Source organism: Balaenoptera ricei, chromosome 17 (assembly GCF_028023285.1).
Source record: "Balaenoptera ricei isolate mBalRic1 chromosome 17, mBalRic1.hap2, whole genome shotgun sequence".
Taxonomy (NCBI): domain Eukaryota; kingdom Metazoa; phylum Chordata; class Mammalia; order Artiodactyla; family Balaenopteridae; genus Balaenoptera; species Balaenoptera ricei.
This window is the reverse complement of record NC_082655.1, coordinates 77,895,525-77,915,401: the sequence shown is the minus strand read 5'-3', so window position 1 is coordinate 77,915,401 and position 19,877 is coordinate 77,895,525. Positions and strand designations below refer to the sequence as shown.

At 46.0% G+C, this 19,877-nt stretch overlaps 1 protein-coding gene across 1 annotated transcript; it reads right to left on the bottom strand.

Moving 5' to 3' along the window:
• Positions 1–399: 399 nt before the first annotated feature.
• Positions 400–4,588, bottom strand: PENK (proenkephalin). Its single transcript, XM_059902058.1, has 3 exons — positions 4,409–4,588; positions 3,824–3,964; positions 400–1,390 (listed from the first exon to the last, which is right to left on the bottom strand). Exons 2-3 carry the CDS (start codon positions 3,959–3,961, stop codon positions 737–739), a joined length of 792 nt encoding a protein of 263 aa, XP_059758041.1. The 5' UTR covers positions 3,962–3,964; positions 4,409–4,588; the 3' UTR covers positions 400–736.
• Positions 4,589–19,877: the final 15,289 nt, after the last annotated feature.

The following is a 19,877-nucleotide window of genomic DNA, read 5'->3' as shown; positions in this document are numbered from 1 at the left end:
TAAAATGGGGCTAAATTACCTTTAATTTTTTTTTTAATTAACGTCTAAAATATTTTGCTGAAGAAAAGAGACATACACATTTGGATGTAAATGCAGAGTTCCTTATATAGGAGGGTACAGTTTGTATCTTTATGAGGCTTTGGTTTTTCCTCACGTATCTGAATTCCAGAAACGAGAGTGGAAATACATTTTGCTTTGCTACTGTGTGTTTGCTCATCTAAGATGTCATATACAAGGAATTAAATGAAAAATGTTTTTGCAGCCTCAGCAGTTGGAAGAGGAGTAGGCCAGTGATACTTCTGTTGAAAGCAGATGGTTTCACTGTCTGTGAGTTTAGGATATGCGGTGGAGACCTAAGGGCGAATGAGAGCTCTGGAGGGGAAGAAACTTGCAAGAATGTTGTGCAGTTGGGGTGATGGGTTTATTATATCTACACACAAGTATGCATTTACTGGCATTTTTGTCAAAAATAAAGGACAAGGTAATACCAAAAACTATTTGAGCATGTAAACAAGACAGCTGCAAGAGACCAATACTTGAAGGCTTAAGGATTCTCAAAAGAACACAGGACCTGGAATGACAGCTTTCAGGTTGTACAGTTAAGTTATCCAGACAATCAAGTCAACTATATAATGCAAGCAACACAGGACAATACAACACGACCGGCGAAGCAGTCTCTCACTGGGGCGTGGAGGAAGGCTTAGCTGGGACCTGGGCTCACTGATGGGAAAGGGGATTAAAATCTCATAAATCCTCCATATCTTTTCTCCATTTCGGGAACTTCCTTTGAGTAACTTTCACCTTCTTCGTCGGAGGGCAGGGAATCTGCAAAGCGCTTGAGGAAGCCGCCGTACCTTTTCTGGTAGCCCATCCACCACTCGGGGCGACCCACTCTTCTCATGAAGCCGCCGTACCGCTTCTGCAGCTCCTTGGCTTCGTCTTCCAGTTGGGGGCTTCTCTTTAAGCCTCGCATGAAGCCCCCGTATCTCTTGCTCACGTCTGCGTCATCCCTGTCCTCCTGGTGGGGAGCCCCTTCTCGCTGGTCCCCCGCTCCCACCAGCTCCTTCAGCAGGTCGGAGGGATTGCCTATGTTGTCGTCTTCCTCCGCATCCTTCTTCATGAAGCCCCCGTATCTCTTGCCAAGGATCTCCCCTCCATTTGCCTCTCCCTCCGGCTCCAGGGGATACAGCTCATCCATCTTCTTCATGAAGCCCCCGTACCTCTTCATGAAGCCCCCGTACTTCTTGGCGAGCAAGCGGTGCTCCTCCTGTTTGCCGAGGGCACTGCTGCCGTCTGGAGGGAGCTCCAGCTTGGACAGCTGCAGAAGCTCCTTGCAGGTTTCCCAGGTCTTGAGAGAAGGCAGTTTCCCCTCACATTCCAGTGTGCAAGCCTGGGAAAAGAATTCGATTTAGTGATAAAAAGAGGCTTTTCTGATTTCATTCACCAAACACATTTTGTTTTTTTTAAGACCACTCTATGCTTGCTTTGATGTGGAAACTCCCACATAATGATCTCATTTTCCTTATTACAACTTTTTGCCGTACTGAACAGGCAAATCGAAGGAAATTCAAAAGGGGAGATTGTGGAGAATTAATGGAATCAAATTAGAATTTTTCTTTGCATTTTAACAGATTGTATACGCTGTGCCACTGCAATATTGTAAAGATATTTTCCCACCCAATTTTAACCTATATATGTTATTTCTTAGCAATTCAGGGGGGTTTTATGGCCCCCCGAAGTCTACTTACAGAACCCAGTTACCAACCCATGATTTAGACATAAAAACCAGGCATTTTCTGGAGATTTTAAAATATATTGGTATATTACTTAATATGAAATACACACATATTATTTTCACAATGAAAGGAAGCATTTTATTAGTGCAACAAAATTCTTTAGGGTGTATATTTAAGCAGCTCTTAATGATTATTTAAGCTTTGTGTCTAAGAAAATTAAATATATGCATATATAAAAATCTAAAGATCTAATTAAAATGGTTCTGTTTTATTCTTGACATCTGATTAAGAAATCAAAAAACATCATTAAAAATTTAAGATGTTCAGGTGTCAAGAATATTTCCATCCTAAAATGAAATTTAAATAATCTATTGGCCAAAAATTAATGTTGAATATTTGTATACTGTTACCAAAAGGCTTTTTAAAAGGGATTCCTTCAAAAACAAATAATGGCAAATAATCGGAATAGCACAGTCACAGAATGGAAGTGGTGTTAATTTATATTTATATGCTCCTGTAGCCATCTATGCATTTTTGTATTATTTACCCTCAGTGTTAGAGGGTAAATTCAATTTGGACATCAATCATGGCATGCCTGCTTATCTTTGTATCCACCACAGAATGAAGCACAAGTGTCTTTCACATGGTAGAAACTCAATAACTCAATAAATATGTGTTACATTGATTTTACTACATAGTTCTGGCTAAGCAACCTAATTTCTCATGTGTCTTTTTCATCCAAGCGAAAATTCCAGAGCTGCTGTAATTCTAACAATATAGTCATCAACAAGCCTCTTTTCACAGAGAAAATAACAATCCTAAATGTAAGCTCCAAAAGAAAACTCACCAGTTAAACAAAAAACAAATCAGAAAGAAAAAAGATGGACGAAGGGGATTGTTACCCCTACTTAAGATGCAGCATTTTTCTCAGAGTTTAAATATAAAGCCCTACTACTTGTCAAATGAAGTGGATCAGGTAATCCAAATGGAACGAAGAAACATTTAACCTGAAATATACACCTGGGGTTTTGTGGAATCCTTTCCTTAATTTTTGTCCCTGTTTTATGCATCTACATAATAAAGTTGCTTCAAAAGCTCTAGTGAGGAGCTGAACTCTTTGGATTAATACATTTTTCTCTGCCCAACTTAAGTTATCACAGGAGTTCAACAAATTGAGGAGACAGTGCAAAGGAATTATTGGGAGAACTAGTTAAAATGAAGCTTCCTGAGTCCCAGCTTCAGAGATTCTGACTCAGTAGAGCAACAGGAGTGATTCAAGAGCACACAGACCATGATTAGAAAGACAGTTCTTCTGACCTTAGATTCCGTCCCCCCCCCCCCCCCCAGCCCCTGCGTAATTTATCTTTGCATTGTGGCCACCTCTTTGGACTCCGCCACCTCTCTTGTGCCCTCTTCATAGCCAAAGTAAACTGCTGTCTTAGTAGGTGTTACACAAGTACGTTCTAGACAGGACAGAAGTGGAATTCCAGCATCACTTGCTGTCTGTAAAACGGCGGCTGACCTCTTTCTCTCCAGTCTACTGTGCTCTCCCTTCCTCCCCTCCCTTTATCCCTTCCCCATCCCATTGCTCTCTCGTACCCACAAGTGAGGGTCAGGGTCTGAGAGACCTGAGCTTGAAAGGGCTAGAGAAATGACATTCGAATAAAGGCAGCGGAATATCACTAATAAAAAAGTCAATATTGCTTGCGGTAAGGAAGGGAAGATGGCTGCGTGCGGAAGGGGCCCCGGGTGGGCTACGTGAGGAGGCGGGGTAACTGAGCATCTTCCTGGCCGCAGGTGAGGCGACGGCCCAGTGCTCTCCGAGGTGCTGAAGACAGTACAGCTCGGGGCTCCCGCCTCCTCGGGGTGAAAACAAACTTGGTTTGCGCGGAGACACCGCCGCGCTTTCCGGTCCCTAGATAGCCGCGGGTCCCGGGAGCTATTTGGTCAGCGTTCGGGGAACAGTCGGGACGCCTGGGTCACCAGGGGTCCGCGCCGACTGTGACCCCGAGACGCGCCGCGCGGCGGACCCGGGCTGTCCGTGCAGGGTCGCGGTTACCAGCTCCCGCGCCGCGCGCAACACTCACCAGCGGGTTGAGATCGGTCGGGCGCGCCAGGCGGTAGATGCACGTCGCGCAGTCCTGGCTGCATTCCGCCCGCACGGTCGCCAGGAGCCCGGGGCCGAGCGCCAGCAGCCAAGTGCAGAGTCTCAGGAACCGCGCCATGGTCTGCGGGGAGAGGGCACACGAACTCCGAGCCCGCCCGGGGCGCAGAGCGGGTCCCCGGCAGGGACTTCTCGCGGGGCAGCTGCAACGGGGCGTTCGTAGAACCAGAGCCCGCCGGGACACTCTTTCCCGGTCCCCTCGCCCGCCTGGGGGACCGCTCCGATCGCCTCGCGGTTCCCGAGTTGTCACTGTCACCCGGACCCCGGGGCGGCCCCTGGCACTCGCTCCCTTTCCTGGCGGCCGCTGCCCCGGGCAGGATTCTGGAGGGGACTACGGAGACCCAATGCGAGAGCGCGCCAGCCCGGGGAGGCGCGATATTGACCCGGGTCACGTACAAGGAGCGGAAGAAAGTTGGGGAACCCCATGCAACGCAACGCGGAATAAAACGCAGCCGGCCGACGGCCCCAAACCCACGCAGCAAGGCGAGCTTGGGCCAAGTTCACTCACGTTGCCGCTGTTCCGGGCGCACAGGCTGGTCGGAGAAAGCCGGGGCGGGCGACTCCAGGAGGGAGAGGAGAGCAAGGCAGGCGGGCGGGCGGCGCGGGGCTCACCGTCACGGTCCTCGGCGTCGCCGCGGCCGCAGCGCAGGGTTGGGGGCCCGCCTCGCCAGCCTCCCTCGCCTTCCGGGCTGCGGCGGCCGGAGCCACTTTATAATTCGCCCCGGAGCGCAGGAGGCGGGCGCGCCCCAATCGCCGGCGGGCTGCCGCTGACGCAGGCCCTACGCCGGCCGCGTGCCGCCCCCGCCGGAAGGGGGGTCCGGACCGCGGCGGGGGGATGCGCGTGGCGGCCCACCCCTCGGCCGGGTGACACACCGAGGCAGTTAGGAAAGTTGGGGAGAGAGTGGGATGAGATCAAGGGCCCCCGCGCAAAGTCACTGCCATCGCCCTCCCCGGGGTGCGGGCTCCGGTCGAGGGCCCAGGCTGGAGGGGGAGTTAGCGGGGCAGACGGAATGTGCTGGAGACCCTCCGAGTGTGTGCTGGGGTACCCTTCCCCCGCCTCCTCCTGGAGCGGCCCCGCGGCCCGGGTGGGCGCCGGGCACAGCCGTCCGGAATGTGGTCACTTGTCCACCGGTCTGTCCCCGCCCTAGACTCCCTTGCTGACAGCGTCAGGCGCGTAGTAAGCGTTCAGTTAACGGTGAAAGGAATGACTGATCGAAACTTTCCGGGGATCTTAAAATCTCTGGACAGAGCTTTCCCCTTTCTCGTTAGTGAGATCCCTTGCCAAGCGCGCACGCGGTAAAGCCCACGCTTCGGGAACGATGTTCCCACCCACCAGGGTGTCCTGGGGGATTTCCACGAGTGAGACGGGGTGCGGGGCCGGGGCGATGCCCGCATCAGGGCTGGTGGCGAAGGAGCGAGGTGGGAGGGACGCGGTACCCAGGGCGTCTGGGGCTTGGGGCGCGGCCGGGCAGAGCGCCGACGGCGGAGGCTGGGGCCGTCGATTGAGACCCGCTCGCCATCCTCGCTCTGCGGAAGATTGCCAAGAAGCAAGCCATTTACCTTGTCTGAGGCCTCAGTTTCCCCATTTGGAAAATAGGGGCAGAGGTAATGAGGGACAATAGGGCCGGAGGCTACGCATAGGGTTCCGGAGAGACGCAAATGAAATAATGGACCAAAGCATTTGGCCTTGTGCCTGGCGCATAGCAAGCCTTAAAAACGTGTTTCTAACCCTGCCATCCATCTGCCTTTAGGTTTGTCTATCATTTACTTATCCTACGTTTATTGTTTATTGATCGATCCATCCATCTATGTATCTATCAGTCCTGGTCCTAGAGGGAAATCACAGAGTCCCACAGCTCGTACACAGAGAAAGAAGCCCAGTGCTTTCCCAGTCAAAGCACCTTCTGTCAAGGATGCGCCCGCACTTGGACCTTCGCGAGGACCAGCCGCCGCAGGGCTCTTCCGAGCTCGGGCCGCGCTGCGTCTCCCACTCTGGTCACTAGAGGGCAGCGCTCTCCTGCGTAGGTCTGGGCTCCGGGGAGGGGTCTTGGGGTGCCAGCCGCGGACACGCACCCGAGAGGCCGCGGAGCAGCTCCCGCGCCCCTGCCTGCCTCCCGGGCAAGGCAGCCCTGCACCGGGCCGGGAAGCGGAGCGCGGGGCTGCGGCGGCAGAACGCTCCACACAGCTCGGAGGAGCCAGCATTGACATCTTGCCGGAAAAGCAGAACGTTTCCCCTTCGACGTTTTAGGCTTTTCACATGGACGAGGGTGGAGAGCTGGTGATGCTGTCTCCAGCTACCTACCCGTCCCCCAGCAGGAACGAGGTTTCCCCCTGCTGCCCGGGGTCTGGAAGGGCAGCGACTACACTGCAGTACTCAGTGCGAAAGCCGTGCACGAACAACCGGGCCTAAAAGGGGAGAAAACTTGCTATACCTGAGCACTGGCATCCTGGGGATCAGCCAGGTACGAACTTTAAACACGTAACCGGGGCCAAAGGCTGAGACCCCCGTGTGAGTGACCGCACCACGTGCTGCTTCCCTGGGTACACAGTGCTGGACGCCGAAAGACCGCTTAGAATCTTGGAAAACTAGAAGCTGAAGACTGAAAGGGGACTTGGGGATAAGTTATTCCAACCTTTATTCTATAGACGGGAAAAACGAGGATCCGAGCATACAAGTGACGTCCAAGTGACCGGTCCAGACAGAACGAGGCAGAAGCAGGTCCCATCACACCTCTCTAGGGAGAGCTCCCCTGCCCCCGCCCTCAGGCCTGGTTTTTGTTTCTGTTGGAACAATCACTGTCTCCTCTGAGTTGGTATCTCTTGGTGAACCTGCATCATTCTCTGAGGCTTTTAAATTAATTATTTATCTATTTTTGGCTGCATTGGGTCTTCGTTGCAGTGCGCGGGCTTCTCATTGCGCTGGTTTCTCTTGTTTCAGAGCATGGGCTCTAGGCACACGGGCTTCAGTAGTTGTGGCACGTGGGCTCAGTAGTTGTGGCTCGCGGGCTCTAGAGCGCAGGCTCAGTAGTTGTGGTGCACGGGCTTTGTTGCTCTGCGGCATGTGGGATCTTCCCAGACCAGGGCTCGAACCCTTGTCCCCTGCACTGGCAGGCGGATTCTTAACCACTGCGCCACCAGGGAAGCCCTCTGAGGCGTTTTAAATGTCAGTGGAGAGAGAAAAGGAAAGAGAAGGCTGTCCCCTAGGAGTAGGGTGGGGATACTGAGTGCTCCAGCACCCGCCTAGATGTTTGGGATGTAGATGGTACTGAGTGAATGTGTGTTGACAGACTGGAGGGATGAGGTGGGGAGAGGTGGGTCTGGTTTGCGTGCCCCAAACTGCGAGGATCTCTTCCTACCACCCTCCCCCATCTACCCTGGGACTACAAGACATACATTTCTGTGTTCATTTCTTTATATTTGAACAGTGGTAGTGAGTTGCAAGGGATTCATTTTTCACGATCCTTTAAATACTTATCAAGCACTGATAGATTTTACCTTATCTTCTGGGAAAAAGCTTCTTTAGAAATCAGACTCAAAAAAGAGAAGGGAATCTTCTCAAAGCATTTAATCCACAGAATTCTGATTCCCAGGTTATGATCGAGACCTCACCTTCTTCTGATCCTAAGGTCCCAAACATTAGACAAAAGAGATTCATTCTAGAGACCAAGAAATGTGGCTTTTAAAGCCCCGATGATGAGTGGTGTTTTACTCAGTTCTTATGTATTCTGGGAGCCTGTAGGAGGGATTTTAACAAGTCCTTTCAGGGTCCTTTTCCATCATTTCCGGGATGTCTTTCAGGTTCCTCTCCTCCCCTCCACTTCCCGCCGCCCAAACACACATTCTTTGTTATGGAAACTGGTTTTTCTGCCCCTCTCTCTGTAAAATAGCAGCAGTGGGAAGAAGGCAGTTCTGCACTCTGGGGATTGTGTAATGTTTCAGCATAAAAGCACCATGTTCTCACATTTCAGATGTTTGGAGTCACACCAGAGGCAGGGCAAACTTGCCCATTTTCAGTTACACTGTAAAGTGTGGGCTTTGCAAGATAGGATTCTGTGAGCTGGGCATGTTACCGTGAAGGACCACTGTTGAGGCATCTTCTTCAGACTGGCACAGAAAGAGCACCGTGGCAGAGAGGGTGTAAGCGGACTTGGTGGGAAGATGATTTGTGCTATAATAAATCCCCATTCTAAGGAGGATGAATGCTGGCACATCCTCACCCTCAAACAGCCAGGGAGCAAAATAAACCCCTTGGAAGAAAAAGGAACCTGGTACAAAGTTGCCTGAAACTGAGTGTAAATAATAGAAAATGTGTTAATGTGTCAGAGAGAGAAAGAGAGTGAGGAAACAATAACAAACCAGCCGGGAAGGGAAAATAAAGGAAGCCTGTGGAACACACTGTTTGCATCCTGTAAACTTAGAAAGACTTGAAAGAGAGCTCCTAAACCTGGCCCTCCACTCTCAGACAGGGAAACATACATTTTAGTATTAAGTATAGGTAATTAGACCGTGAATAAAGCAAGTCACATTATGACTCATTAGATTCGAGGAAGAGATAGCTGGGGATGCAACCAGACTCTTGAGCAGCTTGACTTTTTTTTTTTTTTTGAGCAGCTTGACTTTTGAAGTGGCTTCTGGAATTGTTTTGAAGGAATTTAATAGCCACCCCAGAGAACCAGGCATGTTAAAAAACTGTATTGCCTCATTGGACCTAAACCTTAGTTAATAGCTTGACTTTGATTTGTTTTTGGTGGTTTCCAAAATCAAATTCAAGACCCCACCTGCAGGACCTGAAGAGAAGGCGATCAAAAGTATTAACTGAATGAGTGGAAACATCCACCAAGAAAACAATTTCCGAAATCGAGGCAATGCTAGAAGAGAAATTCAGAACAGGTTTTCAGTAACAATAAATCACTGTTGTAAGTGCAGTGGCTCCAGGTCACCAGCTTCTGGAGGGAAACTCCTCTGCATACGACCCACAGCACAAGCTTTACACGTGGTAGATACTCAGTAAAGTCGTTTTTTTTTTTTTAAAACATCTTTATTGGAGTATAATTGCTTTACAATGATGTGTTAGTTTCTGCTTTATAACGAAGTGAATCAGTTATACATATACATATGTTCCCATATCTCTTCCCTCTTGCGTCTCCCTCCCTCCCACCCTCCCCATCCCACCCCTCTAGGTGGTCACAAAGCACCGAGCTGATCTCCCTGTGCTATGCGGCTGCTTCCCACTAGCTATCTATTTTACATTTGGTAGTGTATATATGTCCATGACACTCTCTCACCCTGTCACATCTCACCCCTCCCCCTCCCCATATCCTCAAGTCCATTCTCTAGTAGGTCTGTGTCTTTATTCCCGTCTTGCCACTAGGTTCTTCATGGCCTTTTTTTTTTTTTTCCCTTAGATTCCGTATATATGTGTTAGCATACTGTATTTGTTTTTCTCTTTCTGACTTACTTCACTCTGTATGACAGACTCTAACTCCATCCACCTCATTACAAATACCTCCATTTCATTTCTTTTTACGGCTGAGTAATATTCCATTGTATATATGTGCCACATCTTCTTTATCCATTCATCCGATGATGGACACTTAGGTTGCTTCCATGTCCTGGCTATTGTAAATAGAGCTGCAATGAACATTTTGGTACATGATTCTTTTTGAACTATGGTTTTCTCAGGGTATATGCCCAGTAGTGGGATTGCTGGATCGTATGGTAGTTCTATTTGTAGTTTTTTAAGGAACCTCCATACTGTTCTCCATAGTGGCTGTATCAATTTACATTCCCACCAACAGTGCAAGACTGTTCCCTTTCCTCCACACCCTCTCCAGCATTTATTGTTTCTAGATTTTTTGATAAATCACAGTAAAGTCGTTTTCAAAAACCGTGTTCCTCTTGTAGCTACATCTTCCATAGCTCACATGCTCATGGGATGGACCCCCCAAAGTCAAACTGTTGCCATAAAATTATATAGAGGAAGAGCTAAACCCCGCATATACTCACTTCTAACTCTATCATTACTCTCTTGGTATCTATTTTGTTGTACGTAGACGTTACAGCTTAGACAAAAATATTATTTTGATGAATCTTGTGAAAATCAGTCTAGAGAAAGTGATCTTGTGTGGCACGAAATAGAATCAGAGGAGAAGAGTAAGGTCAAAATATATGCCTTTTTTCTACTCTGAAGCTATTATCTGATTATACATTTAGTGGAAGAGCAACGTCAGGAGATATCTCAGCAGATAGCCTAGAAACTAACAAGACACATGATTTCATGCAGGAAAACAATTATTTCGCTCTTAAGAGTTTAGGATCAGAAAATACTAAGTTTAATTTCTGTTTTGCTGTCAGTGGAGCGTGCAAACTTGGGAAAGTCAATCTCCAAACGTCATTTTTCTCGTCTCTGTACAATGGGGAAAATAAAGCCAACCACACTAGTTTGTTGCATGGACTAAACGAAAAACTAATATGTATATACATATATACTGTGTAGGAATTCAATTTATATTAATGACCCTTTTTTGTTGTGCTGTGTTAAACTTGAATTTCTGAGGCAGAATGGTTTTTTTCTCAGTGTCTAGATTGTCATGTTCTTGGCCTCTTATTTTTGAAGCTATGACTTGGCTTCCTTGGTGGAGTGTTCAAATAATGAAAACAAGTGACTGTTTTGATAATGGTTGAAGGAAATAGGCTATTCATCTACCTGGATCCAGCGCTCCAAAATAAAAATCACATCGATAGAGCAATTTATAATAACTGCGGGTAGCCAGCTGCTCCACAAAATTGTAATAAGATGTTGCTAGAAGAGAGGACTTGGGCATGGCATGCACAATCTGATCAATTGTTATTTTATTGGGGATAGATTATGTCGCATTAATCTTCAACACTTCTATGCGTGGCAGAGCCAATTAGGGGAGATAAGATGTAGAAGTGTTTGGATCAGAAAATCAGAAAATGTTTGGGGTACTCAGAGGCTCCCCAGGAGGGCAGGGTTCCTGGAACAAGGGGAGAGGACTGGAGAGAGAGTCCAGGGACAAGGCAGAGAGGCAGGAAGGAGCCTGTCGAAGGAGACAGCTGTCAGAGTGCAAGGTGTGTGAATGGGGAATTGATCTGCCATGGGAGCCTCCAGCGGAGTGGGCTGGGGGGCCGTGGGAGTGATGCAGGAAGGAAGGAAGTTGCTTAAGCACTCTTGGAAGGGACGGCAGGGGAGCAGCTGGTCACTCAGGGATGCATGATGGACAGAACATTGGCTCCTGTGAGCCCACCATTTTCTCTGCAATGCCCACTCCCACAGTGAGTTCTCTAGGAGCCTGATGCCCCCAGGGAGATTTGCTCAGAGATGGGGCGGGGGGGAAGAAATGCTTTTGTCCTTCATGTATAATACGTTTGTGTTTTTAGCTTCATATCCCCCACAGAAGATGTGGGAATAAGACAGAATGTGAGCCTTTGGGATCATCTCTTATCATTTGCCCGGTCCATCATCCTTCCGCAGAGGACCACACACACTTTATTAATTAATGGACATTCTCCAGGCAAGTCCTCCTTCAGCTTCTTGCCATATGTCCTCCAAACGTATTTGCTCCTTCCACTTAGATTGTCTCTGATTTTGCATGTGGCATACTCCCTAACCCTCAGGAAGCTCGCGTCATTGACTTCGTGTTCCTCTCTTGTATGGTTAATTTTAGTTGTTACTTCTTAGTCCTTATACGCTCTCATAAGAATAAAAACTTTCTTATTTTCTCTTGTTTTTAAAAAAGGGCACTGTCTTAAACCTGTAATCATTCTCCTCCATGCTCAGTTTCTATCTAACTCCATCTTGGCAGTGAAAACTGTTGAAAAATGGTCTGATTCCTTTCTTGGCCCTTCCTCATATCCTCTATGAATTTCTTATTCCGCTGCCATTTTACTTTTGCTCTTACCACTCTGGTGAAATCATACCTGTAAAGGTCAGTAGGAACTTTTAGATGAAAGCCCAAGAAACTCTTTTTAGACCTTATATTACTTGTCATATCTGCAGTACTGGACACGTCATAACTGCAGTATTGGACACTTGTATCTGCAGTATTGGACGCTTGTCCTATCTGCAGTATTGGACACTTGTATCTGCTGTATTGGATGCTTGTCTTATCTGCAGTATTGGACACTTGTATCTGCAGTATTGGACGCTTGTCGTATCTGCAGTATTGGACACTTGTATCTGCAGTATTGGACGCTTGTCGTATCTGCAGTATTGGACACTTGTATCTGCAGTATTGGATGCTTGTATCTGCAGTATTGGACACTTGTATCTGCAGTATTGGACGCTTGTCATATCTGCAGTATTGGACACTTGTATCTGCAGTATTGGACGCTTGTCATATCTGCAGTATTGGACACTTGTATCTGCAGTATTGGACGCTTGTCGTATCTGCAGTATTGCACACTTGTATATGCAGTATTGGACACTTTTCGTATCTGCAGTATTGGACACTTGTATCTGCAGTATTGGACACTTGTCGTATCTGCAGTATTGGACACTTGTCGTATCTGCAGTATTGCACACTTGTCGTATCTGCAGTATTGGACACGTTGTATCTGCAGTATTGGATACTGTTGTCCATTCCTTCTTTCTAGGAATTCTCCCTAAAACTTTTCCTCTTCCTTTTTTGGCTGTGCCTTCTTACTCTATCTCCTGGACTTTTCTTTCTCCATCTGTCCTTTAAATGGTGATGTTCCCTATGGTTTTGTCCTGTGCCTCATCTCAAGTTACATGTTCTGCTTGGGAACGCTTATCCACTCCAGGACTTTACCTCTCATCTATGCATCAATTATTTCTGTCTCCAGTTCTGGCTCCTTCTCTGTCTACATGAGGTTATCTCAATTTGTATGTGCTCCGGGCACTTCAAACTTATCATGTGTTCAGCTGCTTAAATTATCTATTCTTTAAATCTGCTCTTGCTGTGTATTCACTCTCAGTGGATGGCAGACAGAGGAAATCATTCTTTTTTATTTTAAATTTAGCCATTCTAATGGGTGTGTAGTGACATCTCCTAACTTTAATTTGTATTTCTCTGATGACTATTTTTTAAAAGAAATTTACTGGAGTATAGTTGATTTACAATGTTTTCTCTCATGACTATTAATGTTGAGTTTCTTTTCACATGCTTTTTGGTCATTCATATCATTTGTGATATGTCAGTTCAAATATTTTGCCCATTTTTATTGGGTTGTTTATGATTGAGTTGTCAGAACTCTTTATATATTCTGGCTATAGGCCTTTTGTCATAAATCTGTATTATGAATATTTTCTCCCAGTGAGGCTTGCCTCCTTATTTTCTTAACCATATCTTTTGAAGAGCCAAAGATTTGTGTCTTGTTTAAGAAATTTTTGCCAACCCTAAGACTGTGAAGACACTCTCCTATTTTCTTCTACCAGTATTATAGTTCTGGTTGCTACGTTTAGGTCTTTGATATATATCAAGTTAATATTTGGGTCTGTGATAAGGGTCAAAGTAAATTTTTTTTTCAATAAACATCCAGTGTTCCAGCACTATTTATTGAAAAGACTATTTTTCCCATTGAATTGTCTTGGCAACTTGGTCAAAAATCAATTGACCATGCAACTGTGGATCTATTTCTGAATTCTCTGTTCAGTTTTTTGTTCCACTGATCAATATGTTTACCTTTATGCTAACATTCCACACTGTCTTGATTACTGTAGCTTTATACTGAAATCAAACAGTAAATTCTCCAACTTTGTTCTTTTCTGTAATTGTTTTCAAACAGTAAATTCTTGAAATCAAACAGTAAATTCTCCAACTTTGTTCTTCTTCTTTGTAATTGTTTTAGCCATTACAAATTCTTTACATTTCCATGTAAATTTTAGAATCAGTTCATCAATTTCTACAGAAAAGCTTGCTGGGATTTTGATTGGACTCATTAAATCTGTAGATCAGTTGTGAGAGAAGTGACATCTTAACAACTGTGTCTCTCAATCCATGAGCATGGTATATCTCTCTATATATTCAGGTCTTCTTTAATTTTTATCAGTTTTAAATGTATAGATATTGCATACATTTTTATAAAATTTATTTCTAAGGATTTCATGCATTTTGATCTCTTTCAAATGGTATGATTTTAAAGTTTATTTTCCAGTTGTTTGTTACTAGTTCTGATTTTTTTTAACAAAGAGGAACAAACTCTTTTTTTGTTTTTTATTTTTATTGGAGTATAGTTGATTTACAGTGTTGTGTTAGTTTCAGGTGTACAGCATAGTGAATCAGTTCTACATATACATATATCCACTCTTTTTTAGATTCTTTTCCCATAGAGGAACAAACTCTTATAGGTTCTAACCTGATGTTATTCTACCTTAGATTATAATCGATAGTGCATTTCTCCACTCCTAGCCTGTAGGTGACTTCACAGAGTCTTCTTTTCATTCCCATGTGTAGGCACAGGGACTTGTATTTAATAGGCCTCAATAAAAGTTTTTTTGAATAAGAGTATCACTTTCAAGATCAAGTTCATTTTGGTTTAGTTTTCAAAAGACCATTAAAAAGCACTCAGAATTTAAAACTCTGGGGATTCTCATAGCTTGAGCTATATCTGAAAAGTAGAATGAAGTGATTTGACAGTTACTTGACTGATTTGAAAAATGTGGACTTTTTCTACACTTGATTGGCATCCAAAGTATTCATTGTTCATCTTAACAAGATAAGTGTCAAATCACATCCTAGATTACGTTATCTCAAGAGGGAAGTCTAATAAAAGGAGAAAAAGGAGAGGGAATTGCTGGTTCTAAAGCAACAGGATTGCACACAGAGGTAGAGTGTAGGGAGCTGATGTAGCTCAGGACCATGACAACAACCACAGAGTCATAGGATCCCAGGGTTGCAAGGAGTCTTAGAGGCAGAAGGGAAGTAGCAGAGGTATCTAGAATCCATCATCTAGAGAGAGAAGACTTTCTTATCTTGGTGAGTGGCAGCACCATCTATTTTGGAGGCTCAAAACTGGAAGCTCCAGGCTATGCCTAGACATCCCCTCACCCGAATTTTATTGGTTGATACTGTGTTTCTAAACTTTTAAAAATCCATATTTTAAAATAAAAATGAACTAATTAAAAACTAATTTTCCTGATTTTAAATTCAGACTTTCTGTAAGAAAACCAAGGTTTTGAGGTTGTCTTGAAAACAGGAACATGTTGAAGGCCTTGACCTTGCTTCTACAATGGCAGCATCTGTTTGGAATGAGGAGAGGCCGCACCCTTTATGTGCCCTCTCTTCTCTCCCATCATCTCCACCATCCTGACTCCTCACCATTTTTGCTAACATATTTTACCTACTTGGCCCCTGGAGCCATATGACTTTGCAGCTCTGACGTCTGGGAATTCAAATCAGAAATGTACTTGTTATCTGTGACCCGTCCATCTTCCTGAGTCTCTCTCTGCCATTCATCACCATGCCCTCATCACCTTTCTAGTGTTTCCTGAATTTGTCGCCTCCTCTCTCTCCACATCCCCACTGCCTTTATCCAGACCCTCACTGTTTCTTGGATGGATTACTGCCCCGGACTCACTACGTTCCATGTGGTGGTAACATTCACTGGAAGAAAGAAGCAGTGGAAGGTAGGAGAGGTGGGGAGGAAGAGGTCTTCTGCCCAAAGGGCAGTAGCACTATTTGTGGAGCCATATGGGGCAGGGGTCCACTTTCCTGAGCATTGTTCTTCCACCCCTGGGACATGGACACAGCCCTGGGAAGTAGATCATTACTGGAAGGAGAAGAAAATGAAGATCCTAAGTGAGGCTTGCACTTCATTTTCATCCTCTTTCTGGGTTTCAATCTTGGTTCTCTTTCACTCGTTTATTCCCATAAATATGCATGCAGTTTACCATAAAAATGTTTATACATAAGATAGTATAACTTTTCAAATAAGTAACTTTCAAATAAATAACAGTATAACTTTTAGATAAACGTATTCAAGAGATGGGAGTCAGTCTGAGACTTCTAACTAGCACCTGCTGAAGGAACTGTTTGGTCAAAACACCCACATTCGGACAGTCTTCCTTTGCAACACCAGTGATAATTATCTGTAGAGTTTCTGAGCCAAGGTGGTCTACAGATCAAGCAAAGAGACCTCAAATGTGTATCTGTTCCTAGTATCTGAAAAGAAAGACGGTTTGGTTTTGATTTATGAGAAGTAAAACCTAGTTATTAGATGCTACGGGATTATAAACCTCAACTAAAGAATCAAGGCCTCCCTCAGGAAGGCTTCATGTGCTTGTCAACTTGGAAACAAATTTAGAAGCTGAGAACATCAAGGTGGCTTGCCCGTGTGTGTGTGTGTATGATGGGGGTGCAGGATAAGACTCTTTTGCCCCACTTAGTTAATGCAAGAAAGATAAGAGACAGTTTGGCTATGCTCAAATTCTTTCTTATCCTGAGTATCTGTAATTGAAATACCTGAACTGAATACGCATATGTATAACCATAGATCATAGCAGTGGCTCTCTAACAGGAGGACATTAAACTCAACTGGGACACCTGTTAAATACATGTGCAGCTTCCTAGGCCCATGTCCAGAGAATCTGTTGGTGGAAGTCTGGCCTGGGGCCGAGTGTGCGCTGTAACAAGGTCCCCAGCTGATTCTCCTGCACTTGGACCGTCAAATCATACTTAGAGAAGCGTTTTGTGTCTACAAGAAAAACATGCACATGGATGTGGCCTGGGGTAACGATCTCATCTCTGGACCTTAGACCATGTGGCTGCGTTGGTTGCTCTGAGTGACACCTTGAACGTCACACACACAGACACGCACACACACCCTACACTTATATACACATGTGCCACACTCACACTGAACATTCACACACACACACCCACCCACCCCACATGTGTGTGCGTTTTGCTTTTTCATTTAAAACACAAGGACAACACTATCAAGTGGTGTGTTAGGGAACAAAGGTCTTTTCCCCAAGTTTCTTGAAATCCTTAAATAGAAAGTTCACGTCACGAGGAGGAGCCCATCCCCACAGCCTTCACAGAACCTACTCATTGCTGAAGGACAGACTGTTGCTAGTATAATGAAAAGAAGAGGCAGATTCTGAATCTCCCTTTAAAATGTTTCTTTAAAAAAAAGTCCCACAAACTGACATGAATACACTACTATATTTAAAAGAGATAACCAACCAGGACCTACTGTATAGCATGGGAAACTCTGCTCAACATTCTGTAATAGCCTAAATGGGAAAAGAATTTGAAAAAGAATAGGTAGTTGTATAACTGAATCACTTTGCTGTACACCTGAAACCAACACAACATTGTTAATCAATTACACTCCAATATAAAATAAAAATTTAAAATAAATTAAAAAAACAAATGTCCCACAAATGCACAATCTTATTGCATATTTACTGTTTTGGGTTGCAGAAGCTGAATGGTACTGTGTGGTGTGCGAATAGAAGAAAACAGGGTGAAACCTTGTGACCAGCACGTAGGAGGGAGGGTGGATAAGAGCGTGACATGGGGCTTTGGGTTGGAATCATATGGATTCTAGTCTTGGCTCTGCTACTTGTGGCCTTGACGAAGCTCGTGACCTCCTCAAGCCCCATCTGCAGAGGGGCATAGTTGTAGTACCTCCTTCACAGGACTGTTATAAAGATTAAAAGGAGAGGCACACACAGTAGGGCAGGAACACAGGTAAGACAATGCGTTTGCTCCTAAGCGGAGCGATGCCTGAACTCGCTGGTGCCCCCATGACTTCCTCTGCGCTCCCCGTACCTCTCAGCCTTCTGTTCCAGCTCCTTCTCAGTGGCCAGGAGAGAGGGTGGGGCTAAGAGAATCAGGCTGTAGGGAGGATAAGGGCAGAGAGAAAAGGGGAGGATGAGGCAGGGCGGGGCCCCTGGATCACTTGATGTGGGCTCCCCTCCCCCCTCCCCACCATATCACCTGCTGATAGACCCCAACAGTCTTGCTCTTACTGGGTGAACCAGGCAGCCAGTTGTACTCTATCGTCTTCAAAGGTACAAACTGATCAGATTGACAACTCCTGCTTTTCATCAAAAAAGATCTCGGCAGTGAACATTAACTTTAGGTGGCTTGACTATTAGAAGCGGCTTTGAACGTAACTTCTTTTCTTTTCCTGAATTCAGGAGCCATAAAAACTGACCAGGAAAAAGCCTCTGACCAAGTTCTTTATCGTAGATCTTGCAAAATAGTGACCAGCAGTTGGTACCTGGCCCCTAGATGTGTTTTGTTTGGCTCATACTGTCTGTTTTAAAAGTTTGAATCGGTGTCCAGCATTCAAGAAAGCTTACATAAAAATACAAATTTCCAGCCTATTTTGAAAATCAGATGTGGCTGTCGTCCAGGCTCCTGTCCACGTGGGGACATGCAAGTTGGAACCGAGTTACCTTTGACCTAGGAAGGAGATGGGTCCTGGAGGCACACATTCTAATCTCTCTGGAGTTTTGAATTCTATTGCTGGCTCTACAAGCTTCATTACGTGCCTGATTTCAAAGGACTTATTCTCTTTGGCTTCAGTTTACTCATTCGTCAGATTGTTGCAGGAAGGGGAACCCCTTCCGGGGCCCGAGAGTGAGCTCTTGTCTAACACTCGGAAATGAATTGTCCCAGGAGACACAAGTGTTGACAAAGCAAGAGACTTTATTGGGAAGGGGCGCCCGGGCGGAGAGCAGGAGGGTGAGGGACCCCAGGAGCACTGCTCTGCCACGTGGCTCAGTCTCGGGTTTTATGGTGATGGGGTGAGTTGCCGGGCTGTCTCTGGCCAATCACTCTGACTCAGGGTCCTTCCTGGTGGCATGTGCATCACTCAGCCAAGGTGGATTCCAGCGAGGAGGATTCTGGGAGGTTGGTAGGACATATGGGCTGTCATCTCCTCTCTCCTTTTGGCCTTTCCCGAATTCTTCTGGTTGGTGGTAGCTTGTTAGTTCCACGTTCCTTACTAGGACCTCCTGTTGTGAGATAGCTCATGCAAGTGGCTACTATTGAGCCTGGCTGGGGCGGGCGGTTTCAGTCAGTGGTTCCCCTAACTTGAACGAGGATGCTTCCCGTTCTCAAAACCATCGAGTTAGCTGTGAACACTGCGTTTGACATGGGCAGAGGTGTCCACGTCACGCGGCACTTTTTTTTTTTTTAATTTTACACTTTATTTATTTATTTTTGGCTGTGTTGGGTCTTTGTTTCCGTGAGAGGGCTTTCTCTAGTTGCGGCAGGTGGGGGCCAGTCTTCATCGCGGTGCGCGGGCCTCTCACTATCACGGCCTCTCTTGTTGCGGAGCACAGGCTCCAGACGCGCAGGCTCAGTAGTTGTGGCTCACGGGCCCAGTTGCTCCGCGGCATGTGGGATCTTCCCAGACCAGGACTCGAACCTGTGTCCCCTGCATTGGCAGGCAGACTCTCAACCACTGCGCCACCAGGGAAGCCCCACGCGTCACTTTTAAGCCCTCCTTTTCCTTCCTCTTCCCTGCCTGCATCTGTAGGGGCAGGGCTTCTGGCAAAGATTCTCTCCTTGACCAAACCCTAGCCCGACTCTCCTGAGTCTTCTTCTCCAGTAGACCTCAAACTTGGTTGAACAAACACTAACCTGGTTTCTAGCTGTGCAAGTCCTTCTCCCAAGGATGACTCTAGCTCCCCTTAAAGTGCCTGCCTGAGAAAACTCAAGGCTGCCGGAAGAATTTGCTGTTTGTTCCAGCCAAGACCTGAAGATAGGACCCCTGTCTCCAGCCTCTGTGGGAGGGGAGGAGTTGAACTTCCATAAGTGCCAGCTGGCAAACCAGATGCATTTCCCATGGACCAATCCCTCCATCTCTTTCCTGCTTTTTGTAAGGTCTCACTTCCCCTGATTCTACTGAGCTTCTGCTCACGCCTCCTTACTTTCTCACTCTCCCTTAAAGGCCCAGTCACCTCTATACAAATCAAAGATGAGGTCAGTCCCTGCTGGACTGTTTTCCCTATTGCAGTAGTATATTACCGATTA